General features: G+C 42.8%; 1 protein-coding gene across 3 annotated transcripts in view; it reads right to left on the minus strand.

Annotated features, from left to right (window-relative positions):
• Positions 1-1534: 1534 nt before the first annotated feature.
• Positions 1535-21782, minus strand: part of prickle2b (prickle homolog 2b) — a 103500-nt gene continuing 83252 nt past the window's right edge. For all 3 annotated transcript variants that reach the window (XM_042502522.2, XM_088086498.1, XM_042502529.2), the window contains 7 exons: positions 16804-16987; positions 9831-9944; positions 8431-8568; positions 6188-6391; positions 5380-5566; positions 3396-4280; positions 1535-3129 (listed from right to left, as the gene is read on the minus strand). In XM_042502522.2, the coding sequence (XP_042358456.2) occupies positions 2180-3129; positions 3396-4280; positions 5380-5566; positions 6188-6391; positions 8431-8568; positions 9831-9944; positions 16804-16987 (2662 nt within the window). In that variant the 3' untranslated portion in view covers positions 1535-2179. The remainder of the gene's footprint in view (positions 3130-3395; positions 4281-5379; positions 5567-6187; positions 6392-8430; positions 8569-9830; positions 9945-16803; positions 16988-21782) is intronic.

Below are 21782 nucleotides of genomic sequence, written 5' to 3' on the forward strand. Positions count from 1 at the left end.
CTTGCTAAAAGCAGGGAAAGTCCACATTTTACCGACCAGGCCATCGGCAGTCTGACATAATGTATCTCACATGTTTTTGCAGCTGGTTTTGTCATGTCATGGCCGACTAAATGAGGACTCTTTTCCTCCCCGTCTGGGAGTTTTTCGAGTGTCCCAGAGTAAACATGAAAACTGGGACGCACGCCTTGGAAGTCGAGGTTAGGTGAAGTAAACGCACTAATGTGCCAATCATGTCAACAGCATTAGTGCTTAAATGCCTCTAATCAAGAGACTGGTGTTCGCATACCTCGTTCCAAACATATGTGTGTGTTTGTGTGTGTATGTTTGCGTGGATTATGGGGGCTAGCTGCAGTAATCCCTGGACCACATGGACATCAGAGGCAATCCAATTTACAGTATGACACTGCTTAACTCTTACAGATACAACCTGTGATACTCCATATGCCCAGTTGACAGTTCTGTCCCATATCGCAAATACATATTTTTCCCCTTACCCGTAGTGCTATTTATCATACTATATTGTTTTGGTGTGAGTTTATTTTGGGGTTAACTGTCCCTTCAAACAGAAGAGGTTGAGTTGTTTAGGATTTGACTTGTTTCTTACAAGTAGACAAGACTAAGAGGCTACAGGTGTGCAAGCTCACTGAGACTGTAACTAGGAACAGTGATCCCTTGAGCTAAATGTGGCATGCTGACAATGCTAACACGCTGATGATTCACATGTATAATGCTTATCCTGTTCAGCATTTGATTTCAGTGTGCTAGCATTTGCCAGTCAACACTAAAGGTGCAACTGTGGTTCATGACAATGCCATAAGTTTAGAAGGTATTTGGTCATTACCCAATTTTACAGGATGATGATGCTAGTCAAAAAAAGAAGAATGTGACCAAAGTTATAACAATTTGTCCTGGGGGGAACTTGAATATCTCTCCCAGGTTTCATGGTAATCCATTCAGTAGTTGTCAAGATATTTCCCTCAAAACAACAAAAGTCATGCGGTGCTACTAAAAAATGTTGTGCCAATCTAGCACATGTTGAGATAAGAGAGATGTTGTCCTGCTGGGTGCTACAGGAGAAATTAAAACGATCAACAAAGTCATTAGGATTTATCCTCTGGGTATCATAAGTGTCTAACTGAGCTTATTTAGTCTGGACCAAAAGTGGTGGCACATACTGCCTTTCTCATCCCCTACTAGCATGCCTTACATACTTGCACAAAGCAACACCACATTTCAATAACTACATCCTTAGACCTTTGTCAGCAGTTCCCAACTTGTATAGGCTGATGCAATAAACCACAACTTCAGTGGCATCTGTTTCCAGGACAATGGAGCTCTGTGTGTTCAAATGTGACGGCACCTATTAGCGTCTAACAACCGAGTGAAGGGTGACTCCCCTAATCAACCTCTACACCGCATTGTCATTCATTTATGCATTAAACAGATGGAGAAGGTGACTGTTACGCACTCTTGTGAACACCAGGCACGTGTTGTCGTCCTCTAGAGAGAAACAGCAACTGTCAATCAAAACCACTCACTGAAATACTCCTTTATTCCAATTGCAGGACCAGGTCAGCCAAATAAAACATGCATATGTTGTTTTTGTCATTTTCTATCTCTACATTATAGATATTTAATACATAAATGATTCTATCCATACAAAATATAAAAATATGTGAGGCCTCATTTACAACCATATTTACACGGGCATCCTTAACTTAAGTGAAATTATTAATTCATTTATCTATGTACATACTATGAACTGAATACAATAGTACAGTATCTTCTATATCTAGATCACATTGCATGTAAAAGCTAAACTGTACAGACTACCTTGCACACGTGTTTGCTGCATGGAAATGAAGTTATGATAAAATATTTTTAAGAATTGCACATCAGCTTTTGTTAAATGTTGTAACTTGATAGAACTGCGCATGTTAATTGTTAGCCTTAATACTCAGGAGATATTCTGAAACATTAAATTGAACAAACATGCAAACGCTGTTGCTTTTTCACTGTTTACTGTTATTCATCACTGACTTTCAATCACTTGATATTCAACACTCAACAACACTGAATAAATGGACTGTGGGTTTTATTTATTTTTTCGTTCCAGATGGAAGATGTTAGTGTACACAGGCTGGACACAGAGTCATTTCCGTTACCAGATGACAGGATGTTAGGAGATAATGCAGTTCTTGCTTTTCCTGCGTTTGCGAGTGTGTAACTGCCCGCTGCGGTTGGGTCCTCCAATCCCTGCGTTGTTGTACTTATGGACGAGCTCCTGGTTGCTGAGGTAGCGCAGCTGGATCGGTCTGGGGATTGGCTCACCCAGGAAGTAACCTTCATCCTCTGATTCGGAGGAGGAAGAGCAAGTGGAGCACCAGCCATCATCATCGTAATCGTCCCAGGAGTATTGATTCAAGCCAGTGCGTCGGCTGGCCCCAGGGTTCTGAAGAGTCAGGTCTGAAGTGGTTCTGGGGCACTGCCTGAAGGGTTGGGGCTGGTATCTTCCCCCTCCTCCTCCTCCTACTCCAAACTGGTCCCTGGCGCTCCTTGGAGGTGGGAAACGGTCATAATCCTCACAGACACGCAATTGTGGTCTTTCTTGAGGTCTCAGCCTTCGCTCTGCTACCAAGTTGAGAGCGTTTTCTGAACGAGACCGACGGGATCTTCGGGAGCGGTGATGGTGGTGCCGCCGCCTCTGGGGAGTATCGTCTGGGGCTTCTATCCGAACACTGGCTCCCCTTCCACCACTGACACCACCCAGTCTGCGCTCACTGATGGGAGGAAGGCGGGCAGCGTTGGCGTTGCTCACCAAACTCACCCTATCCTCCTCCTGGAAGGTGAAGCCAGGTGGTAAATGACTCATACCCATACCCACACCCATGCCAGAGGGGTCGCAGTACTGCACCTGGTACTGGGAGGACCTGTGAGGTTCCATTTCCATGTACGGCTGATTGGCTGTGAGGCTGTGAATAGACTCAGAGCTGCGAAACTGCACTGAGGAGTTGAGGGTGCCCATGTTGCTTTTTTCGGACACATTCATTCCAGAGTCTTTGCTCAGGTCCGGCATGGAGAAACGAGAAAGGTGCTCCTGACGTTTTCCTCCTCCATCTGCAGAGTTTCCTATAGGGAAATAGAGATGCATTCAGTGTCAATACATTGCTGTGAAAAAAAATCCTGCATTTGGTATTGTTTGATACAAGTTTTTATGTTTTTTATCATAATTAATTTATTAGTTGTTAATGTTACCAATTATCGATTAAGGAAAGTGCTTACAATTTGCAACCCTATTTCAAACAATACCAGAACCATTCTTGTAAAAATACACAACTTCACCTGTTCATGCTAACATGGCCAAGCAGAGGTCTAACTACAACCACTGAACCCACCTGTTGACATGGACAGGGCCAGAGACTCAATGGATCCTCTTGGGGTCTGCTCCAGTGGGGTCAGTTGCTCTGTAAAGTTAAGTGCATTGATGGGGTTCCTGCTTCGTGCCACTTGCGTCGCTGCTGGAGGCCCCGCCTCTCTGTCCCTCTGAAAGCCGTGCAAACTGATCGAGCGCTTGTCAGAGGAGAAGCCGTTGTGGTGCTGTGAACAATGGGACACCTCTGTGAAACTCTTTTGGGTCCTCAGTTTGGGTGGATAGTACTCCTCTGGAGCTGGCTGTTGAAACCACATCTCATTCAGAGAGTGGCCCTTCATGGCTGATATGGGTGGTCTCTTCAGACCTCCGTTCTCCTTGATTCGGTGATCCTGCTGTTGGTTATTCAGACCAGAGCAGGTGGGGTTATAGGCAGTCCTGACATTGCACTGGCTGAGGAGCTGGAGAGGGGTGGGGTTAGCAGTTGGGTCAGATTGGGGTTCGTAACTATAGCCATCCCCTGCTTGCTCTTGGCTCTGCCAGGCAGGTGGCTCGCGAGTTAAACTGGGCGTTTGGCTTGAGAGACTCAGAAGATCCATTTGCAAAGACAGAGGGTCCACCTCCCCTGAGAATCTGTCACTCTGAACTCCGCCCCCTCCTCCCCCACTTTTTCCTGCCTTGGAGCTGCGTCTGGACTCTCTGGTGGAGCGAGCGCTTTGGAAGGCCGAATCAGAGGAGTCCGAGCCATTGGGCTCCTCCACAAGACTGCAGGAGCGTGAGCAGAAGATTTGGCCCTGCTTGGGCAGGAAAGGCCGGCCCAGCAGAGAGCGTTTACAGCGGGCGCAGCAAAAGCAGCCCTCTGTTGCGTGCCAGTGCTGCCCATCATATGTCATCTGGCCTTGGTCAATGCCTGCGGGAAAGATACACGAGTTTGTGTAAAATGACTGGAAAATGCACAATTAAAATACAAAGCTTATCAAAGAGCTTGAAATTAAATGTTTAATGTCTTTATTCAAAATGCTGTTTTATGTGCAAATAGTGGCACATTACGAGTTACTTGTTGAGTGAGAAAGTGGAGCTGGAGGCTGTAACTTAACAGCGCCTGGGGGCAAACTTATTATGGAGCTTTCCCAGCATTGTATAAACACGTTGCATTTTGAGTATGCTTGCAATTGTTGCAGGAGGGGGAAGAAAACCAGCTATTTGCTAATGGCTGCCATCTGGTTCCAGCATGTTTTCTGATGTTTTCAATTTATAATCAGTTGTGTTTTTAGCCAAATACTTTTCTATATCCTGTCTAACAAATAATTACAGAGCAAATTTGTTGAGAGGTATGTGCCAAAATCACACCTGGGCATCCTGTTGGGGGGGATACACGCGCGTGCGTGCGCACACAAACACAAACACACACACACACACACACACACACACACACACACACACACACGCACACACAATCAGAGTTTTAACAGGAGGTGGCATGGGGCCAAGAGTAGCTAATATGAAGGTTTCCTGCTGAAAAATACCCCAGTTTCTCTTACACTACAAGTTGTGAGATGTTTAAATTAGCATTTTACTGACGCTTGGTGCATGTTTCTGTGATAAAAGCAGATCCTGAGAGGGAAAAGTCCCTTGATACAGTAATGCCTTTGCCCCAGGTTAGTTTCACGCTGCATGATATATACTGTATATATTACTGTACTCTCTAAGCTGAGGTGTCTGTGTTTCTCTGCTATGTACCCCTGCCTGAAATGCATGACATCATTCAATGATAAAGTGCTAAAATCGAGGCCACATCCCTTCTACCATAGCTCTTTCCTCCTCTGTGTTACTTGCTGAAAAAGAAATGAGGTCACTCTTTCATCCTTAAAAAATCCTGCAGCCCAGTATTGTTCTACTTAATTTTTCCCATGTATCCATGCATTTAGCATTTGGATTTTTTCCCCTTTGCTTGACCTTTTGGTGATTAATGCAGTTTGTATTAACAGCAAAAGATGCCGGCAGCATACCAATGTGTTCCCCGCAGGAGTCGCAATACTCGGCGTAGAGGGATTCGAAGCAGGAGCAACAGTAGGGCCGTCCCTCCTTCATGATGTAGCGCTGGCCCCCCAGCACAGTCTCACACTCGAAACAGCAGAAGTGCTTCATGTGCCAGTGACGCCCCTCTGCCTCAGTGCACTCGTCCGCAAGGATGATCTAAGAAAGGAGAGATAGGATAGTATCGTTTATCACAGGTCCTCAGAGGTATATCCTCAGTTGGGTTATTACTGTGCGCTGAATGACAGGACAAAGGCTCGCCCTCCCTCGCTCTCAGTTCACACCACTTTCTCCGCTGCAGCTTTGTACTCTTAGATCATCCTCTTTGTCACTGACTTGTGTAGGAGGCTAATGTGTGCGGGGACTTGTGAAATCTAGATGGTGCATTTACTTTTAATTACACTGCTGTTAAAACACCAGGGTGCTTTAGAAGTACTAACAGTGTCCTTGTCCCCATTTGCAAGGAATGTAAGTCAGTGCTAATGGTTAGAGATCAGGATATTGAGAGCTGACCCCATTAGATCAGAAAAACCATTGCATGTGTTGAACTGCGACTGTGTGTGCTAGGAAGCCTCTCAGCGTCATATGACAGCAGTCTGTTGTGTGTGTAGGCATGCATACAGTATGTGCAAAATCCATGTGTAAACACTTAATACATAGCCCTACAGACACTGTACCATATTAGAAAGGCACAGTATTCTTGTGATGTGTGTGTCTTTTAACACATGATCTTCCATGTGCAGGCACTTGCGTGTGTATGTGCATGCTGTGTCTATCTACTTCATCGCAGGCAGTGCAGCGTGGCTTCAGCCTCTCCGCATGGTGCCGGCCGCAGTAGATCTTCCCGTCCTGGTAGAAGTAGATGAGGTCTACCAGGAGCTCGTTGCACATGCTGCACACGAAGCAGGCTGGATGCCAACACACACCGTGACCCGCCCGTGACGCGAACACAGCAATGTCGCCACCATTTATCTGGCCTCCGCACTAAACAGAGATGGAAGAGGAGAGTTTTTGAGTAAATGGTTGCAGCCATGCAGCTTTTATCAGTACTTGTAACAACTTAGATTGCACTTTTGTTCTCCAATAACATTTGAGATACCTAAATTCAGAGTAGTGGCATACATTGTGTTACGTTTTTGACAAACTGATTTATTCAAGTCTTGGAGAACAGTATCGATACACAATTTTCTTCCTGATCATGTGAGTCAGGAGCCAGTGTAAAGTCAGCCGGCTTGACCAGAGGTAGACTCTAATGTGCACGCTCTATGGACTCAAAACGTCTGGGGAATTCAGAAAAAAACTTTTTTCTTTTTTTTTCAAAAGTATTGAAATATATCAGAGGGTGCCATCTTGAAACACTGTATGGTATCATTACTTTTTTAGTGGAGTAATTTCTGTTTAAAACAAGCTGATGGGCTACTATAGACAGGAGGTGTGATTTGATAGAAAATGTAGAATGGTTGGATAGTTTAACCATTTATGAAGACTTAATGGGTCTATAAAATGCCAGAACACAGTTTAAAATGCCTTTCATCATTTCCTTAAGCTCCAGGTCATGTCTTCATATTGTTTGTTTTATCCAACAAACAGTCCAAAACCCAAAGATATCCACATAACACATGAGCATTACATCCTTATAAATAAGAAGCTATAACTTTGGAATTGTTAAATGACAGATTAATAGTGTCAGCACTGCAGTAGTTCACCACTGAAGAGGCAGTTTTCCACAAAGTAACATTTTTTCCCCAAGAAGCAAAATAATCTTTAATAAGGTCGGTATGGGTGCTGATACAGATTGAGTGTATCATCTGGGGGCATCTCTGTCTTTAACACAATTTTGCATGAAAACTGGACTAAACTGAGAGCACGAGGGCGTGTTTACATGTTTGGCCGAGGAGGGCAGCCACAGACATGGGGAGGAAGTTGAATGACTGCTGGAGGACGTTGCCGGGGCAAAGGGGAGAAATAAAAATTGAGTGATATACGGAAGGATAAAAAGGAAAGCGAGATTGGTGTGGAGGTGTAAAGGTGGAGAAGCTGGAAAGATAAACGAGAGGGAGTGCTAAGGAGGCAGGGGGGAAAGGTTGGGAGCCAAAGTAGATTTAGAGGGATGGGAAGATGGAGCGGGAGTTACTATCAGGTTATCTAACTGGCACAGAGCCTTCTGCTGCAAAAAGGCCAGGGGGAGGGGGGGCGGGGGGTTCAATCAATACACACTCTCCCAACAATCTGCACACTCGTGTGTGTGTGTGTGTGTGTGTGTGTGTGTGTGTGTGTGTGTGTGTGTGTGTGTGTGTGTGTGTGTGTGACTGTCTGCCATATAAACACAAGCTATACACCTAGGGCACCAAAAGAACAGAGAGTAGCTCCGTTCTGCTGTTGTGCGCACAGTAACAAATGGCTAGTGTAAGTGCACTAGTTTATTGTTCAAAGAGCACACTCCATCGCGGGCTGTAATCCCAAAAGGCCACTACAAGAATAAATGTAAACAACACATTAAATATTTGATGAGAGTACTATGAAATATTTTCAGGAAAAGCAGGTTCAACTGAAACTTAGTTGTCCACAGTTGACAGTAGTGTTGTTTGTCTTAAACAAATACTGCGTGGACAGCTGGTCTGGCAGAGGGGAAAATAAGACAGCATGTGCATGCAGCACCTCAAGATCCTCTTCAGAACAACACATTGAGGTGAAACTGACAAGGTCACAATATCTTTATAGAAGCACACCATCTCTGCCCTTTGCGTGTCAACATAAAGCGCCTCTCATACATCACTAAAAAAGACCTGAAATGCCAGCAGGCTGCTCGGTATGTCTGTCACACGATTCATGTCTTTCATTCCACTGGCCACATGATGCACCTTTGATCCCGTCGCACTTAATTTGCTCATGTCACGGGATGCGACACAGAGATGACATTTAGAAGTGAGACAATGGGTGGCTTTCAGATCATCGTTGATCTCTTGTCTTCTCCAGGAAATGAAACAAAAATACATGTTATTTATGATATTTCAGTCAGTTACCTGTTCGCATATTGCCCCCGTCATCGTCACAGGGAATGGCCGGACATTGCCACGGCCCAGGTTCTCCCGTTTCCGTTGGTTACTGAAGAGCTTCAGTTCCCGCTTCTCCTCATCGTCCAAACCGTTACAGTAGCGTACCTAGACACAAACACACATCAACATACATTTGTAAAGTGGGATTTGTTACGCAGACACAAAGTTTTAGGTGGCTTTTAGGTGGCTTTATTTAAAAAAAGACTATACATAAAAAACATTAATCTCAAAAAGAGAAGAGATGATTCATGCCAGATTTAGCTATTAACTAGTTTACATCTGTAGTCCCTGAGCAGGTACAAACAGGACAAATACCTCACACTAAAGACACTCATCACACATGAAATGTTGTCATGTTATCATAATAAAAGGTAATACTTATCTTGAGTCAAGAGTACAACCTGTATTAGCATTCAAATTCTGATCTTATTATTTTTATTAATACTAAACAATGGTATTTCAGCCAAGGGTTTCCCCAGTTGGCTTTACAGAGGAAGATAACCACACTGGTTAGTCTTTTTTCTATCAGCATTTCATTATTTCCATTATTTTCTATTCCTGACACAAGCACAATAATTTCCTATTCCCTGCTAAATAAATCCATTTAATTAAGTAAAATGCATTCTAGATGTAGCCTCACTACAGACCTCACTGTTCACTGTTTGCGTCACTTATACATCTGGTGTCGTGCTCATTGACTAGCCAAATAAAGCTTAGTAGGTGGTGACATCGTCTTTCTTCACCGCTAGCTAGCTTCATTCATGGAAACAAACTGCAGAAAAATGGCCACAAAACAGCAAAAAGTGTGGATGAAACTGGCATGACTGTATTGGTTGTTACAGAATCAACATTTTTTAAATTGGCATGCTATTATCAAAAATTACAATATTTTTAAAGATATCTTTTGATATTTTGCCTTTATGAGTAAGTTGACAATATAGAGGCAGAGTTACTGATGTCATTTCTTACAAAAAAGAACAAGCACACTCTAAAACAGAAATTAGATAAAAATGAACATGATGCTACACTGAATAATGAAGTGAGAAAAGATGGCACCTCAGTCTGATTATCAGGCTGGTGTAGAGGTGCTGAAGGGTGTCGATCTTCTCAGTGACGCTAAAAATATTTATGGCATTCACACCAATATATCAACATTATTTGTAGTTTACTGATGTGATAAATTTAAATAGGAAGCTACGCACACAAACACCGAACTATCTCATTCCTGTCCATTAAGAAGACAGACATCAGACCTCTTTTTCCTGTGTCTATCTTCTCTTATCTCTGTACCGCCCTGAAGGAGGGGAGGGAGGGGTAGATAGGTGGATGGATGAGGTGGTGGGGGAGGGGTCAATTTGGACTCTCACCTCATTGTCGTGGGGCGGGAGCTGATGGAGCAGCTGTTTGATGCGGTATTTCTCTCCAGGGCTGTTCACATAGGGCACCTTGTCCTCAGGCAGGGAGCTGTAGTACTGATGGACCTGAGACAGACACAGAGAGACGATCAGAGTGATGACGGACAAAAACATACCTGTAACATGTAGACTAGCAGATAAACCAAAAATATACTTGGGCTGCAGCCAGTAATTAGTTTTGTGATCAATTAAACTCTTGGTTCCTATTGTTTTGTCTATTAATGTCACAAAATATCGAGAACTCCTATACTCCCTCTCTCTTACTATTGTTTTTTTTGTCTGTACAGCATCAAAAACACAGATACAAATGCAGTATATAATGATATGATCCACAGAAAAGCTATAAATCTTCATTTAGAGTTGCCAAAACCTACAAATATTTTGCATTTTATTTGATAGATTACACAAAATTATTAAATTATCAGCCAAATGTTGTCCATTAATCATTTCAGCACCAAAGATACAATGGTGCGGAGACTAAATTAACAGATTTGCGCGCGCACACACACACACACACACACACACACACACACACACACACACAACTTAAAATCTCTTTGATTTATGGCCCACCAGCAAAGACTTGATGGAACCTCACCTCTCCATCTTTGCACACTGACATGGGAATGTGCTGCTGACCTGTCAAATGTGCTCACACTCAGACTCTCTCTCACACACTCACACACACACTCATACATGCATGTGATTAACATGAATGCATGTAGCAGTGCGTGATTGATGGTAATCTGGTCATTCCAAATTGCTTCGGACATTCTCTACATTACAGCGGCAGACAATGAGTGTCATCTCCAGGTTATTTATTGCAGTCTTTTTTATTACACTGTATCAGGGGGCCAGGGTGTAACAGAGGTCAGGCAGTCATATATGAATGTGACTGGAAGGGGTGATAACCATGAAAGCCACATAATTTTTAAATGGACATTTGAGGGTAAAAGAGAAGAATAAGAGAGAAATAAAAACAAGATGGATGAAGAGAGTAAAAGTAGAAGAATGAACAAGATCGTGTCTGATCAAATGAGAGACACAAAAACAATACAGCAGAAAACCTAACAAAGAGTAGGACTGTACAGAGAGACAACATGATCGATACCTGCTGACTAGGTCAGGCCAATCTTAATGACCGATCTGTCTACTGAATGAATCTACTGACTAGAAGTCATCAGCTTTGTCCTTGGCAATAACACCAAGTCTGTCACACAAAAACAGATTAACTTGACAAACGCAGACATGCATTGGCACGGAGAAACCAAAATTAAAATGTATCCTGTTAAAAACTCTCATATCTTGAAAATGAATTATCCTGATGCTGTAGCATCACAGTCTACAAGCATGATTGTTGTTGGGATGGATTTACAGCAGCATCTCTCCTTGTAAGTGTAACCTTATTCCTCCTGTCCTGCTTTTGTTGGCTTCCACCAGTGTTGGCGAGGGAAACAGGATCTGTGTCCAGCAGCACGTCTCGGGACGCCGAGGGGGATTTTAGGATAGTCCACGAAAGACTGACTGTGGTCAAGCACTAATAAATCACACAGCGTCCATGCTTCCAGATGCACACACGCACACATACCGCTAATGATAAATTACAAAACACGTTTCCAACAACAACAGGGTTACAATCTGGAAGTGAAAGGCTTGATGCCCTGAGGAAAAGATCTAAAGACAGATATGCTCACACTCTTACATGCACATAATGGACACAGTTGCAGTGAGAGCCAGGAGGAGCAGCTTGTGATAATAACTGTAATCGAAAGCAGACGGAACTAAAGACAGGGCAGAATTTTGAATTGTACTGAAAGGAGTGTTTTTAAAAGATGAAGCTAAATGGTAGGACTAAGGCAACTGAGTGACAAGAGCAATCGCTTCACACAGCTGGTTTCTATTGCTATTAATGGCCAGACAGCCAGAGGAAAAGACACCACCAGGCACCAGTCTAACATTCTCTCAACAGGCCACTTTACAGTGGTTGGTGGACATTGATATTATATTGTTGAGAAAACACTGGTAGCTGCAGCCAAACATGGTGGGAAAGATGGTGTTCTCATAAGCAAAGTGAGCCGATTTAACGACTGTGTTTTCATTCTCGGTCATTCTCTTCTCACGTCTTTGCTAAGATGTGCCCGTGGTTCAACTCTGAGGTCAGCGCAGTCGTGAATGCAAATTCAATGTGTTTGAAAGCTGAAAGGCCTGAGATTGTCAATTAAACACACAACAGAAGCTATACTGGACGTACAAAAAATCATACTAATATTCTACAGCCAAGCTGGCAACCCTGTAAAGTTGTATTTAGGCACAGCAATGCTTTGAGCTACATGCTATCATCAGTCGGACTGCCCCCTGAAGATTCAAATATAAGTCGAAATCCCTCAGTTCAGTGATGATCCCTTCAAGTTGAGGGGTCCCCAGATTTAGCTGCTGAGTAAGCACTCGATTGCTTTTACGCTGCTCTCTGTTGCAGGATGCTGCAGAAGTGGAGGTAGCTGTCTGAAGGACGAGAGATTTTGTCCATTCAGGCTCCTACATAGTGTTATCCTCTACCTTCTGCTTAGAAGTTTTGAATATACAGCTCACAGCAGCATAATACCATATGGTCTCCGGCTTTTGCATCTTTGTGTCTTATGTCTTTTTTAGCTCATTTGCTATATTACAAAAACATCATTGTCATCCTGAACATCCAACTAAAACCCATTCAAATTCTCAAACACAATATGGAAAAAATGAAAGAATAGTTCAATATTCATATTGAAAGCAAAATCTGATGTGAATGACATAATTCTGAGTCAGGTACAGCCTTAAACATTAGCATGCTAAAATGCTCACATTGACGCTAGAGGGAAAGGGATCATATGAGTCACTAGGCTACTATGGAGCCCCCCCAAGGGTCACAGCAAGATTATTTTTAATGCTTCCTTGCAGTATGTTCAGCATTATCTTCAAAAAAATATTGCATTCACTTGCAATAAATTTTGAAAATGCGGATAGCACTTCTGCTCAATAGGCATGGTTAAGTGATTAGTAAAAGTAAAGACAAACAAATTGGTCTGTCTGTCTATAGGTTATGTGTTACTTCATGCCAGGGCAAGATGATGATATAACAATGTTGCATGGCAATGCAAAATTGTGCAAATGAAATGTAAAAGTATTGCGGGGTAACAAAAAAGTATTGCAAGAGAACTCAAAAAAAAAAAAAATCTCGCTGTGACCTTTGGAGGGGATCTGTACACTCAGTCCTCTGGGGACAATTAATATCTGAAAAAACGTGTCAATCCATCTAGGAGTTATTGAGGTATTTCAGTCTGGGTTAGGGCGGAGACCTTCACTTCTCTTGAACCATGTTGCGAGCATGGCTAAAAATGAGTTTGACTGATTTTTAACTGATCTCATCTGAAATTATCATTGAAGGTGTATAAAAGCATTTTTACAGCTCTATCATGTCTCTCCTATTCAGAGTTGCTGGTTGTAATCAGGTCAGGGGCTGGCAGTTTTTATTGTCCTTGACCCTGGACAGGACGGTTCTAATTGTGTTCAGGCCGATTTTGAAACAGGTCAAACTAGCCTCAGGTCCCTTTCAGACCAAATCTTTATTTATCTTAATCAGAGCTGTGGGTCCCTCTCGGAATCTGGAAACACCTCGAGTTTGCCTAAATAACCTTGAACTGAAATTCTATTTAAATACCCCACACGTGAGAGGCCTGAAAAAGCCGACTTCATTTTCACAAGCAAATTTAAATCAGATCCCATTACATGCTGAGAAGGGCTCTCTCTTGAAAGTCTGAGATTCAAACCATCAGGTGAAGACCCCTCAGTTGACTGAGATAGCTTCAACTCCAGCAGTCTTGTTTTTTGCTTGTCAGTGTGCTGTGCAGTACTTGTGGGGATGTTTTGGTCCCTCGATTTTGCTGCGGAGTGAACGCTCTTGTCTTTGATGATACTCTTTGATACAAGCTGCAGCTGACATGATGCAGTGGCACTGAGGGGAAGAGAGACTCTAAACCATAAGCTTAGAGACAACATTATCTTCTCTGCTAAGAAATTGTGAATTTACAGCACTCAGCAGCTTAATAAGATACAGTCTTTGGCATTTTATTGATATCTAGCGTAGGCAAAAAAAAATGCTGTTGTGCATCTGCGATCCATCATTAGCATTGTTAGCTTGTTTACTATATAGATTGCCGCAGTCGCACTTTAATATCCTGCTGAGCCCGTTCAAACTTAATATTGAAAACAACCCCGAATCACTGAATATTCATATTAAACAGTCAAATGGGATTAAACTTGCAAAATTCTGAGTCAGGTACAGCCATAATGCTGAGTAGAGTCTGCACACAAGACTGCAGCTCTTGCTATGTGATGTTAAAAAATAAATAAATAAAACACCAGATACAGGCCAATGCTGAGTAACATTCTTGGCCTTGAAAAGCTGTAACTTGGCAACATACAGGAATTTTGTTTGAGAAGGATGAAGAGAAGAGAGCAAGAGGAGAGAATATTGGCAGGCCCTCCTTCACGCTGCAGCTCAGTAACATCTCTAACACACTCAGTAATGGTCGTGTTTGGTGATAAAGATTCATATTCCTTTATGGGTCTGTATTTCAGCAATTGTTGACAAAAATGCAAACACACATAGAACAGTTGAACAGTCCTAACTAAGTGCTGAGTCTTTGTCTGAAATCTCTCGTTACGGAGCGGTGACTTTACACCCCTGCTGGCTGAATAGCAGACTCATACACAGCTCTTGCTCCCTACGAAACCTAAACCCACAGTTTAGATCCAAGAGATTAGCTTTGTGTTTACCACCTCCCTCTATTCTCACTCTGTCTTTACCTCGTGCAGAGGAAGGCCAGGTGTTGAAAAGCCCCACATCAGGAAATCTTCCGTTCCTCTGTGAGAGGTCACATAACATGTTTCCACAGCTTGAATGACTTGGACGTCAGGTTGGGGAAAATAGAAATCACTACAGCTATGCATGCTCTTCACTCAGGCTGTTAAAAATGCTCTTAACTGTCACAATTTGTCCACAAAATACAAAAATAGCTGCCGATTTTCAAGGTTTTTTTTTAGCATTCTGCTCATCTGAAACGGCACAGTCCCATTTCCATTATAGCCTGACTGTTCCTGAGGCCATACCACCACTAGACGAGAACCTAATTGACTCTGGGGTTAGATGTGTGACCTTAGGGGGGATGAAAAATAGCTGCGCTCAGTCCATGGAGGTGAAAACAGGGGGCTGTGATAACATTGTATTGACCAGTTCATTGCTTTCAGCTCATCAACAAAATGAAACCAGCTTCCATAAATGCTTCTATTGTCCTATAAAACTGGGAACCCTCCCACATGTGTGCACTAACAGTTCAATGACTATCGTAAAAGAGGATTTTCTTCAACACGCATGGGCCCATTTAATGCCTTTGTGTATTACTCAGGCTTAGCTTAGTTGCCATGAGGGCGATGAAACCCAATTTTAACATGTTTGCAGGCAGAATGAATTGGAGATTAATTTGGCTGCTGGAGCCACACAATACTTGTTATCCATTAGCCTGCAGAAGGAGCAGTCAGCATAACTGGTGAGCTATCATACGATGAGGTACAGCTCTAACTGAACAGTTACAAAATGTAGGCATGAGGTGAAACACAATACACAAGTCTGATTAGGTTTACAATCTACTGGGGTGTATGATGGAGTATAAAATTGTGCAACGAATATCTGTCTGTCCATGTTGTTGTTTTACACCATCAAACATGTATCTTAAATTTGAACTTCCTGAACTCACACTGCAGTGTGCATGGTGAATCAGAACTTTTTGATGACTGTGATTGTAATGTGATCCCAGGAATCTCATTTTTATGAAATCAGTCTCTAAGAGTCTTGACGCACAACTCTGTTGTTAACACCTGCTGTCGGACAATGAGCAAACGCTAAAAGTGTTTAAATTTGACGTTTTTTTTTTCAATTTCAGACTGCATTTACACCAAATCGGGTTTTGCAGGGCTTTCCTTTGTAGGATATTACACATAAATGTTTTATTACATTCTTTAACTGGGTGTAATATTTAACAACAGAATGAGACTGTATTACTTGTTCCCGTGAAGTGCGGGCGTCTTATGGTCTGATCACCTTTCACAGCAGGTTGCTGTGTTTGTTTTCAGCATCCCTGTGGCCCCACTGCTGCAACCTAGAAAACACATTCACATCTCAAACTTGTAAAAAACTGCTGCTTTGTAAGTGGACATTCACGCCTAAATATCAGGTGTTAGGTATTCCCCTGCTGCTGTTGATGTTCCAGGACGGTGCGTCATTTTTGCTCATTACATGTGTACAGTCTTTTTCAAAATATACTTACAACTTGGGTGTAATATTTTGTTCTTTTGTTTATTTCTTTGAGCAGGAAAAGCTTGTGGTTAGGTTTAGAAAACATCATAGTTTGGATTAACAATCACATGGGTAGTGAACAGCGGGCTCCCGGTTCAAAGACCGGACTTTCTAGCTTTTTATATTACAGTAGTTGCCATTGGCATGTGTCTGATGACAACATAACTGACAAAGCAGCTGTATTTGACAAGTAAGGAATGAGAACAGGCTGGCCTAGACACATTACCAACACTGAAATTATTGGGAAGAGGGGCATCTTCACCACGATGCCTGATTTGGTGTGAACGCAGTATAACTGTGGAAAGTCAATGTTACTGGAGTGAATGCAAAATTTGGGTGCACAGCCTGCATCTTCAGATTTATTCACACTGCAGTGGATGAGGCTGGAAGGATTGGGTCACCATGCGGTGTTTACAATCAGGCGTGATTGAAAACAGCTGACAAAACTGCACAATTTTACAGATCTTTAACAAACACCTCAGTGGTGCTGTCTAGTGTACATGTGACATGGCCAAGATGAATGTCAGATTTTAATACCTGCTCAGGTTTGAGTCCAGGTGGTACCCAGGCGTACTCCTCCAGGGCACAGCCGGAATCGTCGTCTGAGGTCGAGTTCCTCTGGAAGTCATACATCAGCTTAGTGACTGTCTTCTCCATCTCTACAGGCATGGCTGTCACTGCATGCTCCTCACGGCGACACTTACAGTGCACACAGATCTTCCTACGATGGACAAACACAGACAAAGAGCATCTGTCAACCTAATGTTGTATGGAGACAGCACTTTTTCACAACAGGCATATGAAATGAAAGATTTAATGGAATAAGAGACTCAGATAACAAATCAAAGCAGTTACTTGACCTCCTAAATTGCGCTGCTGAAAAGTGTGATTTGTGGCTTGCAAACAACTATTTTACACTTTAACTCATTATACCCCAGAAAACACCACCATTAGTTCAGTTCAATAAATCATTGTGTAAACAGCGATACATTTGGGGCGATAGAGTTTCAACAGAAACAAGACGTCATACCAAAGCTGCTGTTCGGGCCTCTGAAACCTTCCATTAATCACTGAAAATAAAAATAACCCAAATTGCATTTTTTTAATTTTGTTTTTTAAAGCAACCTTAGACTACCTGTAAAAAAAGGGAAATCCATCACCCAACCTACTTGTCTGTAGACATAGTAAAGAAAAATTATGTGAAACTCTTGACTTTTGTTCAAAACCGCATGGAGTCTGTTTGCAGACCCTCCACCCGTACAGCATGTGAACTCCACACAGTTCAGAGGTCAAGGTTTCCCACTGCAGCTCTCACAGGAAAATGTGGGTACCACAAATACAACATTGAAAAAACCTCTGGGGTACCAAGAACAAGGATATAATCACAAACAGGCTATGGAAATTAGCAGAATACAGCCAATGACAGTGATGGAAAGCAGCACTGTACAAACACACCAACACACACACACACACCTATGCACAAGGTTAGCGAGAAACACTAGCAGATGCTTAGCCAGGACAGTGCTCCACTCTCATTAGTCAAGCAGACCCACCCAGCTATGAAATGGAAAGTATCCATGTGTGAGTTTCCACAGAAAAAAAATGGTTGGGAGTTACTTGACGCTGACACTTCTTCTGCTTGCTGCTCTTTCATCTCTAGTAGTGTCCAGAGAGTAATAAAAAGAGTTGTTATATTTCGTAGACTCAAACAACTATTCTGTTGTCTTACAAAATATTGGGATTACCAGGCAGGAATGACTCCTCGGAGAATAATACAAAGTTTGTGAGACGTCTCACAAAAAGCAGAAATGGATGCAAGTTACCTGAGTGCATGATTAAAATTAAAATATGGGCCACCTCACCACGTCTGTGCTCCGAACCAAAGGGTGACGACACTGCATACATACAGATTCCCGTGTCCTTGACATCTATAAGCTCATGCATGGAGGGGAAACTCTGGGTGGCCAGAAGGTTGCATCCCACTAACCCTTTCTGTCCCTCAGGCGGCCAAACCACGGAGACAATCCCATTACCTTCCCAGACGGATGCCTGCCTGTCTGACAGACAGCCCTATGGAGGAGCTTAAGGACACTCAGGACACCACTTGACAGACTGACAGATTGGGTCGGCTGTTAGTATAAAGTGCTTGGAGCGCAGACAGCACCATGTGGAGAGTTGGCCAAGTCTCACCTTGCATCTTGTTCAAAGGAACACTTCTCATCCAAGGGCAGAGTTTTGGTTAACAAAGCACTTCAGTCTGTTTTGGCTTAGCGCTGATGGATTTTGATGATAGAAATGCTTGCAGGTCTCAAAGTAAAACAGACATGCCACAACTGGTCATATGACATGTCATCTTTGACAAGAAAACATACAAAGACATAGGTCAAAAATTCTCCATCCATCACCAATTGAGATTCTTCGCCATCCGCTTGGAGCCTAACAGCCTATTACTGTCAGCTCCAGCTTTCAACGCCGCCCTGCAGAGAGGCAGACCTCTGCAACACCTGCGGTCATTGTGGAAGGGCCACAGGCTTTCCAATATGATTCCATAAATATTAAACAAAAAGTGGCCAGATATCGGCATAAATATTAATGGTTATGATAAACAGAGTGGCGATACAGCCCAGGCAGACAGAGTCATCAAGCAGCTGTCAAGCAGACCGAATGGTAAATCCCTGTCCCAGCGGCGTGATGCTATAGCCAGGGGCAACACAGCTTGCCTCATTACAACCCAGCACCTTCACCATCATTATTAATTTAGGGCTGATTAACTGGCTGACACACACACAGAAAATGCATGCACCCCAAAGAACACACACTGGCTACGAAGATGATCATAGAAAGTGAAAGACAAAGACACCAAAGGTGAAGATAAAAAGACTTAAGCACGTATGAACACCTTTTCCAGTCTTCTGACACGCTGCCAGGTGGTTATTTCTGCCTTGGGGTGAGGAGGGACTCTTGGAGATAAGAGTATACAAATAGCCAGAGCTGAAGGAAAGCATTTCACACTGCATTCCTTCTGAGAGGACACATTACAGCGTCCCTGCCCCACGCTCTGCCTATACTGTCTCTGTGGGGTTCAGTCTGAATACAGAGACTTGTTTGGGAAACGCACCTCTCCGAGCCACTCTCTCAATCCAGATGTGCAATGATGACCTTCCTTCAGTGATTCACCTCGCAAACATCTGATCTCCCCACATCAGCACTGGCAGAGACACTGTAGGCCTACAGGGGCCTGTTGCTCCTTCCCTCCCCTTCTATCCTCATGATTTACGACACGCTTCATGCACATGCCTGGGATTTCCCCTCTGCTGAAACGTAATCCCTGAGCTTCCCCTTGTAATCTACATGATTTCAATTAGGGAAGATTTGGCGACTTTGGTAATACAAGTCAAGTGCATCACTGACGCCTCATAAATGACTGCGAGGTAAAGAGAAGGAGTTAAAAGGCTTGTTTGTTATTCAGACGAAACTGGGCCTGCTACCCCCCGGGAGATGTAAATGCTGACGTATCACTGGTCAGTTGGGAGTGTGAGGTTTGTTCAAGACCTGGGGGGTATTGTTGTTGGATAGTAATCCCTGTGACCATGATGTCAGTGGACAATGATTCACCTTGTCAGGTTAATTATCATCGCCTTGCTCCTTCAGGTTTGCCCCGTTACCAAGGAAACGGGTGGTTTTAATGCGTAACTAGGGTCTGATAGGCCCCTTAGACAGTTACATATACTATGTTTAATAGCTTTAGGGCACTGCTGCAAGATCTTCAGCAAACGTGGTCTCGGGTTTGGCCAAATAACCTGTCTTGTCCTGATCTAATACAGTGTAATTTATTGTATAACTTTAAGGTAGTTTCACATCAGTATAAAACAGCAGTTTTTCTGGAAGCAAACAGCAAAAGCAAAAGAATAGTTTGACTTACCCTGCCTCTGACTGGCTTACCTGGACATTCTTACCCTAACTCTAACCAATCTCACTCCTCTCGCCTAAACCTGACCAATCCAACATATGAAGGCATCAAGAAAGAACCAATAAAAAGGAGAGTAGGGTAGGTCATTCCTTCGCTATCCTAGGGTTTGCACATTTGTTTCCCGAGAAACAATTTTTCTTCAGTGCTCTACAACAGTAACCTACACAGCAAGTTGTGCTCTGCAGCCACTGGCACCTTTTGTTTTAGAGCTGCTGAGAAGAACTGAGAGCGTTCCAGAGCGTTTAGTTTCTGTTACACTGCTATTCCATACTCTTACTGTCCTGTTTAAACTTTTAAATGTCTTTTATTTCACTAAATTGTTACTGCACTTTAAGTCTTTGAAAGAGTTGTCATTTATTTTCTAAGATTGTATTTTTTGGACTGATATCTATTTGGTAAATAAGGGTAGTTCTATGGCATTCATTCTCTGTATGTCTTCGTTCATATTTTACCTTTAACCTGAGCCATGCAATAAAAAATAATTATATAAAATAATGAATTATATCCTATCCACACAGGGTTACAAGTATATTGCTGCTGTTTTTAAAGGCGTTGGTATTGGGTCGGAAGTTCATGAATTGAAATCAGTATCAGGAAGGAAAAAAAAATGGTATCAGAACCTCTCTACTCAAATCTATCTTTACAAGACAAAAAATAGAGCTAGGGCTGTAACCTACAGGGTTAAAAGACTCTATTCAACCCAAGCTTCAGAAAACCCTCTGATTCAACCGTATCCAAGAGCTGGCGTAGGAAGCCTTGGAGGGTTTGATGCAGAAATCTCATTCCACTCTCATTCCTGAGCAGAAACCGCTGCAGCTTTTCCATGGCATCACTCTAGATGGTCAGATTAAAATCCCATCGTTAAATGGCAGCTCTGAGCGAAAGCTGAGGTTAGATGACAAGAGAGGAGAGCACAGAGAAAAGAGCAGCTGGGAGCACACAGCAGCCAAGTCTCGTCTTCTTTTTTCCTGCTTCGGCTTTTGTTTTCTCTGGAAGAAGTTTTGGGGAAGAGGAGGACAGGCGCTTGTCTCTGTAACAACCTTTATGTTTGGTGAATCTAACATATCCGTTCAGCGTTTTGAAGCAAATTTTCGGGGTCTTCAACGATTAACCCTGCTTTTATAAATGACTAATATATACAAGCACACAAAGTCTTTGTACCTGAACTAGATTGCATGATGACTTTAGAGCCAATAGTAGCTAATCACAGTTAAACATGACTCGAGGATCAGGCTCAACAAAGACATTTTCCATTTGCGGCCAATTAGTAAGAACCAGATGCGGTGTGTTGCAAAGGTTAGCGATTAGGCCTGCATCCACCTGTCATAACAAACTACAGAGCGCGGCTCTCTTTTCAGCTGACCTCTGGTCCAAAAGCCTCAACCTGATGATGTAGTCCTTTACTGTAGAGGACAGAAACATATAGGCATTTTAACCTACATTTTGACCGAAGTACAACAACTCCACCAATGGTGCACATGAACTCCAATTGGACTTAAAACTTGCATTTCTTTTAAAACAGAAAGCCAGTAATACAAACTGGTGT

Source organism: Plectropomus leopardus, chromosome 2 (genome assembly GCF_026936395.1).
Source record: "Plectropomus leopardus strain MGB_pleo_1.0 chromosome 2, ASM2693639v1, whole genome shotgun sequence".
Lineage (NCBI taxonomy): Eukaryota > Metazoa > Chordata > Actinopteri > Perciformes > Serranidae > Plectropomus > Plectropomus leopardus.